This window comes from Sturnus vulgaris, chromosome 4 (assembly GCF_052056855.1).
Source record: "Sturnus vulgaris isolate bStuVul1 chromosome 4, bStuVul1.hap1, whole genome shotgun sequence".
In the NCBI taxonomy this organism is placed as follows: domain Eukaryota; kingdom Metazoa; phylum Chordata; class Aves; order Passeriformes; family Sturnidae; genus Sturnus; species Sturnus vulgaris.
This window is the reverse complement of record NC_142246.1, coordinates 35,966,394-35,975,473: the sequence shown is the minus strand read 5'-3', so window position 1 is coordinate 35,975,473 and position 9,080 is coordinate 35,966,394. Positions and strand designations below refer to the sequence as shown.

General features: G+C 53.0%; 1 protein-coding gene across 1 annotated transcript; it reads right to left on the bottom strand.

Moving 5' to 3' along the window:
• Positions 1-3,508: 3,508 nt before the first annotated feature.
• On the bottom strand, positions 3,509-5,813 carry HAND2 (heart and neural crest derivatives expressed 2). The gene is made up of 2 exons (XM_014883983.2): positions 5,259-5,813; positions 3,509-4,238 (listed from the first exon to the last, which is right to left on the bottom strand). Exons 1-2 carry the CDS (start codon positions 5,811-5,813, stop codon positions 4,140-4,142), a joined length of 654 nt encoding a protein of 217 aa, XP_014739469.1. The 3' UTR covers positions 3,509-4,139.
• Positions 5,814-9,080: the final 3,267 nt, after the last annotated feature.

Below are 9,080 nucleotides of genomic sequence, written 5' to 3'. Positions count from 1 at the left end.
TCGCATCATCAAAGCAATGGTATTTCTAGAGGAAAATGGGGTTGGGGGGAGGGAAAATTGAGGAAGAGGGAGACGCACACCACACTGGTTTGGAAAGGGAAGAGGGAGGCATAGGGAACCTCAGAAATCCGCTGGCTTCGCGCATCGCCCGGCTTCACTAGAATTTATGTGAATATATAATTCAGATAACAACTCTGCTTTACTCTCCATTGTATGTGACAAGCTGAAACAGCTGAATAGTAATTGCTCAATTAGAAATAGAAAATATCGGAACTGATTTGCAAAGGCTCATATTTCTTGGTCCACAGAAAAAAAGTCCCAAATTAAAAATATATAAAACATTGATAAGCCTCTCGTTACAGCAGAGGGGATTCTGTCTGTAGGCGTGCGGAATGCATTTCCTTCCCATCGCTACTTGGAGATTTCTTCTGGGGGTATTTGTGAGACGCTGGGCGAGTACGTGTGAAAAAGGAGGATTAAGGTTGGGTTTCCAAGCGCAAAAGGAGGATATTTTGCTTAGAGGTTTTATTATTAACCTTCTCTCCCCACCTCCTTGCCCACTTTTCAAGTTCATGCTGTCTCCACGGCATCCCCTAGTTCTGTTTATACCCCGCTTATGGGCCGGCGCTTGTTCTGGGGGTGTCTTTGGCTTAGCCAAGAGGCCCCGTTGCACCTCTTTGACAACGATATCAAACGAGAAATAATTATTGCAATAATCTTTTGAGGCAAAGAAGAGCTCCTGGGAACCATGGGGGAGAGGGGGAGTGTGTGTGAAAAAAAAATCTCTAGACCACAACACAAAGCAAGACGAAGGAAAAAAAGCCCTGCCACATTTTTTTCTCTTTTGCTTGCCAGAGTGCAGGCACATCCGATAGCAACGAGGTCCCGCATGTTGCGGAGTCCCCCGAAACTCAGTTCTGCCAGCGGCTGATAGGCTCTCTGCCAGCAGCGAAGCAGAGAGCCGGCCCCTCGCTGTGTCCCTGCTTTCCAAAATCCGGAGGAGCTCTAAAAATCCACGCTGCTGTCTGCTTCGGGTCCCCCAGGGGACAAGCAGCCGCTGGGGAGGTCCTCGCCTCCCTGCGAGGGGGCGACCGCGCTGTTTCGGGCGTGCAGCCGGGCCCGCACCCCGGGGAACCGAGGGGCCGCTCTCTGGGAGGATAGGGAGGCGGGACGTCACCCAGGGGAGCTTTGTCGCTCTTCCTTTCCAAGGGGAGAAAAAAAAAAATTAAAATGCTGTGTTCTCTTGGGAGAGAGCAGAGCTTGTCGTTCCCTTAGCCCTCGAAACGAGGCTGCAAGCCTAAAACACGGATCCGTGAGTCAATCTGAGGGGACAGGGCTTCAGCCACACGGCTGCTCTCCAGCCTGCCCTCCCTTCTCTCTTCCTCCCTGCATCCACAGAGAAAAGTTGCAGAGTGGGAAAGGCTGCTATCTCTTACGTGCCTTTAACCTCGGCAAAAGCTCCCAAAAATATTTTGGGCCCCGAGGAATTACCGGAGAGATCGACGGGATGCCGATGCCCCCGGGTGCGGGCAGGATGCGGAGCGCAGCGCTCCGCTGTTATCAGGCCTTGGCTCCGCCGGCGGAGAGCTGAGGCCAGGGCACTGACATCCCCATCGACCATCAATTTACCTTCTGCTTCCCCATTTAGCTTTTAACGTCAAAACCTACATTTTTGTCGGCTCCGGTCTGTCTAGGGCTCCTGTGATTTAGCTGCGGGAATGGCTGCTCCTAAGAAAATAGCAACATCCTCGTTAGTGAGCAATTAAAAGAGATCTTCCTTAGCGGTTTCAGAGGAGCTCCCGCTTCTAATAAACTGACGTTACAAAGTCGGAAAATTATTCATGGAGAAATATTGGACAGGCGATTCGGAGATTGGATCTCGGAGCCGCCCGCCGGCCCTACTGCGCATCCCCCGGGGGAGCTGCAACTCGGTTACTCGGTCAAGGGGAGACACAGTATGTGCTGAGAGGCTGCCCGTGATGTGCCCCACGGCAGCATTCGCAGTCGCCCCTCATCTCTTTTATTTTTTCCTGTGCCTCTACGAAAAAAACCCAAAACAAACAAACAATCAAACAAACAAAACAAAAACAAAAACAAAAAAACCCACCAACAAAATTGTTTGAGCAGGGGATGCAGAGTGTGAGAAGCTCCAGTTCATCAGCTGGGCAACTAATAGGCAAGGAAAAGCAAACAAGGGGGCAGATTCTTCTCTCCAAGTGTTATAAACAGAGGCAAGTGTCTGTAAACACAGACCCACGCCGGAGAGCAGAGCCGGGCTGCCTGACCCGGCGGGAGGGAGGGCACATCACTTTTGTCTGGTTGTTGTAACCCCGCAACCTCCCCACTGTCAGCAGGGGCGGCGAAACGGCGCAGGGGCTCCCTTATCTTTTTATGGGCAATTGCACATCTACCTACGCTTACTGCTGGGTCTCGTTGGGAGCCACTTCCTTAGGCGCGGTGGCACGGGAAGGCCGGCAGGTATGCAGCCCTGGACCTGAAGAGAGAGCCAGCTTGGTTTAAGTTGAGGTGATATACGTAAAAGTTTAAAATACGAACCCTAATTTTATCATTTTAAACGTGGAAAACCTCACCCTTAATCAAGAATGGACAAAAAATGCCTAGCCCAGCTTCCTTTAATGAAAACCTTTCATTTTTTTCTTGCGTGCCTACGATTCAGAAGGACGCCACGCATTTCCCAACATTGAACTCTGCAGCTCGCCCTGGTACTGGGGAGCAGAAAAGTCACCAGACTGGCACCAGGACCCTTGTAAAGAAGTCGATAGACGGGGCGAAATATTTAAGGGAAGAGAGTTTGTGTTGGGGAACGTACTAAAGAAATCCAGAGAGTGGGCTGCTACAGTTTGCAGCTGGATAAAAAAGGTTAAAAATAATTATACTCGCTGTGGCGTGCTGGAAACGTGCAACCCAGGAGAGTTTTAGGAACCACAAAGTTAATATTAAGTTCACCGTAGCTCATTGTAAATCTTACATATTCCCTACAGCACACCCTCCCACCCCCCCATCCCCCCCCGCCAGACACCCGCAAATCCCTTGCCTTGTTCGCTCTTTCTTCCTTGACGTAAAATTACCTGCTACATAATCACTCCGAGAAAAGCTCACCAGCTTCCCTCGCCTGCCTCCGGCCCCTCTCCGGGAAGCCGCCCCCGCTCCGGGCCCGCGCCTGGCACCGCCGCCGCCCGGGCTCCAGCGGCACGAAAACCGCGCATCTCTGCTATTCCCGACCCGCCCGGGGTTTGCACCCTTGTCCATTTCCCGTTCGCAGTAGGTCTCCTGCATGGAGAACACCACCACAGGGAATTCCTATTCAGATGAATTGCCGGTTTCTGTTTAACACTCACTGGGCTGAGAGATCCCTCCTTCTACCCCTCCTTTCATTCAGTCAGTTGTTTAAAAATAAAATTAGGAGCCATCTTTATAATTTAGTTTACTTCCGAATATTTTAAATATTATGAAAAAAAAGCCATAAACAACGCTGTTATTCAAAACATTTTGAGGTATAAAACATAAAAAGATTTGGATTTTCTTTTTTTCCTTTTTCTTTTTTTCTTTTGTTTTGTAAAAAACACACACAGTGGTTTATTGAGTACTTACAACGTTTACACCTTCAATATTAATTAGATTCCACTTTATCCCTTACGGACGGAAGTGCACATAACCAATAACTGTTGAAAACATCTTCAAATACCGAACGACCACAACAAAATTACAACACTAAATACCGAGTCAATCGAAACATTGGTGCAACTGCTTCTGTTGAAATATAGCTTTATAATCCCATGAATATTTATATCCAAAAGGCCAAGTATTAAAGATACACTTCACATACACACTAATGCCAGGGAGGGACTTTTTTTCCTTTTCTATGGTTCTGTTTTTCCCACGTGTTTTATACAGAGCAAATAACATTCACAAAACATTTAGAGACATTACCCCTTACCAAGCTGGAGTTTCCTCTTCATATATGGAATGCTTTTTCCCTCTCCTTCAAATATCCACATTTTGGGGGGGTTGGGGGAGAAATTGCACATAAATAAACTGGATGATTCCAAATACAAAGAGTCCTTAGAGGAGAGCTCACTACCGAGACTAAGAGGACGGCTCCTCCAGTCCTGCCGTGCTCACTGCTTGAGCTCCAAAGCCCAGACATGCTGCGGCCAGCCAGTCCTCCCTTTGGTTTTCTTATCGTTGCTGCTAACTGTGCTTTTCAAGATTTCGTTCTGGGGAGACAGGATGCGAGGGGAGAGAGAGAAACAGAAGGGGGAGAGGAGAGAAAAAAAGGTTAGATATATTCCTCCCCTTTCTGGGTCGCATCTGCTCTGCTTCGAGATCGAAAACTAAGAGGAGACCCGAGCTCATCGAGGCCTGCGGACTTCGAGAGACATAATGGGGACCACCACTGGATCTCTCCGCGGGCGAAGCCGCCGTCCGTGGGAGCGGCCTCGCGTCGTGCGCGACCGCCCGTGGGCGCCGGCGGAGGCCGATTCCCGCTCCGTGCCACCCCGCTGCGGAGCGCGGGGCTGGAGGCTGAGAGGCGCCAGCTATCCACAGGGATTACGATAAGGCTCCCCCTAAACCATATTCTCCCTGATTGCGGGGAGAAGCCGGGCACCGGCACGTACCGGGGCAAAACATCGGACCTCGGCCACTAACATATGTGGGAATCAATCACACGCGAGCACGCCATGGGGCCTACACGAAATTGGGCTTGCGCTGCCTCGCCTAAACCGACTCTCTCGTTAAAAATCAAAAAAGTTGCAAGCGCCGAGCGCAGAGGAAGGAAAGCCTCTCTCTGCGAAAGTCGTACTTGTGAGGGCTTAAAGTTGGGCTGGGTTTAGCAGGTAATCATGCCTCCAGATTTTCATTTAAGAGAGCAGAGGCTTGCCTCCCGCGGGATCACGGTTTGGGATACGGGACAAGCAGCAGCCCGGGAATAACCTCGCCGGGGTGCCCTAATGTGGCAGCCTTTTCCCCGCGGCTGCTCTCAGCCGCCGGGTCGGACTCGGACACCGACGGCCGCTCGCTGCTGTGCACGGTCCCACTTTTGGCCCGCAGCTACGGCCAGAGACCGGTGAGAGCCAGGTGTCCCTCACGGACATGCCCCGGTGACTCTGCCCAGCGAGGAGCCTGGTGCCCTCGGATGGGGCGCCGGCGGGAGACCAAACAAGCCTCCCCTCCGCGGCTCTCCCGCCCCGTCCCGCCCCGTCCCGTCCCGTCCCGTCCCGTTCGGAAACACTGACCAGCTCTTTCTTCCTCTTCTCTTCCTTCACGTCTGTCTTCTTGATCTCTGCCTTGAAAGCCTCCGCCTCCCCGTTCTGGTCGTCCTTCGCCAGCAGGTCCATGAGGTAGGCGATGTAGCTGGTGGCCAGACGGAGGGTTTTGATCTTGGAGAGCTTGGTGTCGGCGGGCACGTTGGGGATGCACTCCCTCAGCTCCGCGAAGGCGCTGTTGATGCTCTGAGTCCTGCGCCGCTCCTTGCGGTTCGCCGTGCCCCTGCGTTTCACCGGTCGGGGCCCCCCGAGCCCGGGCGGGCCGTTCCCGGGCGGCACCCCCCCGTAATGGGAGTGGTCCATGCCCGGCGCCCCGTTGGCGTACTCAGGGCTGTAGGACAGAGCCATGCTGTAGTCGGGGGGGGACATCTCCGGGTGGCTGCTGATGAGCCAGCCGTGGAAGTAGGGGTTCTCCTCGTGGCCACAGCGGGTGGCGGCGGCGGCGGCGGCAGCGGCGGCGGCAGCGAAAGGGTAGCCCTCATGGTGCACCACCGGGTGGTGGGGGAAGCCGCCCACTAGACTCATCCCCGCTCCCTAGAGCACCCCACCCCGCCCCCCGGGCCCCAAAACAAAGGTTTCCCCTCCCCGCCCGCCCCCCACCCCCGTCGCAGCGGCGGGAGATGCTGCCCGCCGCTCACCCCTCAGCACTGTCCCGCTGCCCGCTGCCTCTCCATAGGGCGCTGCTGCAAAGTCCCTTCGGATGCCCGAGCGATCCCCCCTCCCCGGGCGCCGCCGCCGCTGCTCATGCGTTGTGCCTCCACCTCCTCCTCCTCCTCGCCCGGGGCCGGGTCTTCGAGGAAGCGCGCACAGGAAAAAAAAAAAACAAAAAAAACTACGGAGAGATGTCGACCAAAACAAAATGGCTTGGCTTCCCAGCCTGGGATCTTCCTCGCCTCTTGCTTCCCTCCGCTCTCGCCAAGTCCTCCGCGGCCCGGCCGGGTGGTACTTACACGCGGCCCCCCTCCATGCGCCCCCGGCTCGGGGCGGGCGGGCGGGCGGCGCTGGCTCTGCCCTGCGCGGCGGCGGGGCCGTCAGTGCTGGGCGGGCGCTCGCATCTCTGCCCGCCGCGCCGCGCTGCTCAGCGCCCCGGCGCTCCTCTGCGGCATCCGCGCCGCTCGGCCGGGCGCGGCGGCGGCGGCGGGCGGCGGCGGCGGCGGCGGGGCTCGGCGCGGGGCACTGGCAGGGCTCCCCGGCCCGATCTCCATGTACAGCTACATGTTTAGGGCCGCTCGGGTTAATATATGTCGTCAGAAGCGGCGGCCGCCAATGGCCGGGGCAGGGGCGGAGCCCGCCGCCCTCCGCAATAAAACTTTTTGATGTTCGCTCTGCTAATTGCCGAGCTCCTCTTTTAGGATTGGCTGCCCCTCCGCATCCCTAATGTAATTAAAACAAGGGGGGAAAAATTATCATGGAGGCAGAGGTTAATGCAAGTGTTTAGCAGATGCCTTACAGTAAAATCTGCATTTTAAAAAATTGAAAAAAACCCAAACAACAAAAACCCCCCTACAAACCCATTAAAACTTAAATATCGGATAATCTCAAACCAGGTACAGTATGGATCCAAGAAGTTTCTTGGCGAAAGTCTATGTGAGAGCTTGATAGGCTCTGAGGTTGCTTTGGCAAAGTACTTTGTGCCAGTCCCGTGGAGGAACAAATAAAACGGACTTCGGAGGGCACTTCATCGATGCCCGATTGCTCCAGGCATGCCCCAGCATTGCTCCGGCTTGTACTGGTATTGCTGGTTAATACACACCACGAGATCACTAGTTTCCGTGAGGAGGGAGGCGAAGCTGCTCTGCTTTGCCTGTCACCCGGCTTGCGACCCGGGCTAGCATGGGCTGGCTCCGGCTGCGAGCCCGCTGGCTGACCGAGGGAGAAGAGCGCTCGGGGCTTGGACGGGGATGGTTTTGAAAGAATTGTTTTGAGACATTAACAATAACCTCGACTCTAACTGGTTGTTTTCCAGCTTACTGCCTGTGTCTGTGCACCTCCACCAGCGTTCACCCGAGTGGCTCACGCTCCTGAAATCCGTTTCATGCTTCTTGAACTGGTATAATCGGTAAGTAACCGAATATCTTTTACAGCATGTTCCGAGCTAATTTTCTAGCTTTTACTAACAAATGTATAAATATTTCTCAGCATTCCTGCTTCTGCTATAAAAAAAAAAAAAAAAAAAAAGACCAGCATCTGCGGAAAGCAGGTTTAGTTATCGAAAGGGAGTTGTTAAATGTTTGCTTAACGGCCAGGCCAAGGAGGGAATATCCTGTAGCTATTTAGATGCTTTGCTTTAGTAAGATTGAAGATATTATAAAAGAAAAATTGATCTCAGGCTATAACTCATGGATAACTCGGAGGCGAGGTGCATTTGTTGTCATCCTCAAGTGTAGCCGAGCGTTACTAAATAGCTGCGAAATACCAAATACCCACCCTTATTTGTGCGGGCTGACGCCTAGGCTGATTCGGCGTATATTGCAACGCAGTTCCACAGTATAGGCAGTGTGGAAAACTGTGTCAACAGGAGCTGAGAGGTCATAAATTAAAGAAAGAGAAAGATAGAGATGGAGGAGTCTGCGAAAGAAGGCAACAAGAACTGCGGTCCAATTTCTGCAGCAGCTTAATGCGCTCTCCGGCCCCTCTGCAGAGGCGGTGGGAGTACCTCGGGGGAAGCGCTGGGTGGTGGGAAGAGGGCGAAAATCAGCTCAGTGCCGGGGAGAGGAGGCAGGCTGAGGTCGGGCGGTGGAGAGGGTGGAGAGGGCTGCCGGCGGTACCGGCGGCTTGTTGGGACCTGGGGGCTTTGCGAGGGGGTCTGCCGGCTCTCGGTGGGGAATGCCCTGCAGGGAGGGGACGGTCTCCGAGGGTGAGGCCGCCCGCCAAGGAGCAGCCTGCTGCTGTACCCGGGAGCTGTTTTCTTCGGGGTAATACTAAAGGCGAAGAAGAGTGCTTGCCCCGCCGTTCGGCAGGACGGGGAGTGTTGAGTCGGACCTAGAGAGGAGACGTGCACGGAGCACAGACATGCAGGCGTAGGTTTTCATAAGCATATACACATATGCGTGAGGGTCTGGGTGTAAACTGAGTACGAAAGTGAAAAACTAGTCCAGATGTAGAATTGATGTATATACACATATATCTTATACGTACACACACAAGCTTGTAGCCAGCTGATGGATATCAGTATCTCTATATGCTCAAGCACACGTGTATATATTGTGTTATCCCAAGGAAAGAATGTGCCTGCAGTATGGACTTTTAAATATAAGGAAGGCCGTGGACGGACCGTGCAGGCAGAGCCCTGGAGCGGTCAGGCAGCGTGTCCCTGCCACTCCGCATGAGATGTCTGCAGGGCGCAGCCTGGAAATCCACCCAGTTTCTACAGCGGTTCTCCAGCTTTGTTTTGCTGCGATATATTCTTGATAGGAAGAAAAAGTGGACATTGTCAAGGCCAGAAAGTTATATTGGCTTGCAAACGGGCGTGTTTCTATACACTCTCCCCGTTTGTGTATGAGCTTTCTGATACATTGCAGGTTAGACTGCAACTGGGACAGTCTCTGCTACAAGACACTACGGCAACTCTGATAGCATCTACAATGATGAAGGAAACGGAAAACGTGAGACAGAGAAAAAGTAATAAAATATACAGGAGATATCGATCAGAACACCAGTCTCCAAAGCTAGCATCATGATTGCTTAATTAACTTTGGAGAAAGAGGATCTCTAGATAAAGCACCCAGAAAGATCTCTTTTATATATATATATATATATATATCTTTTCCTCTTACCAGTTATTTATGGGTT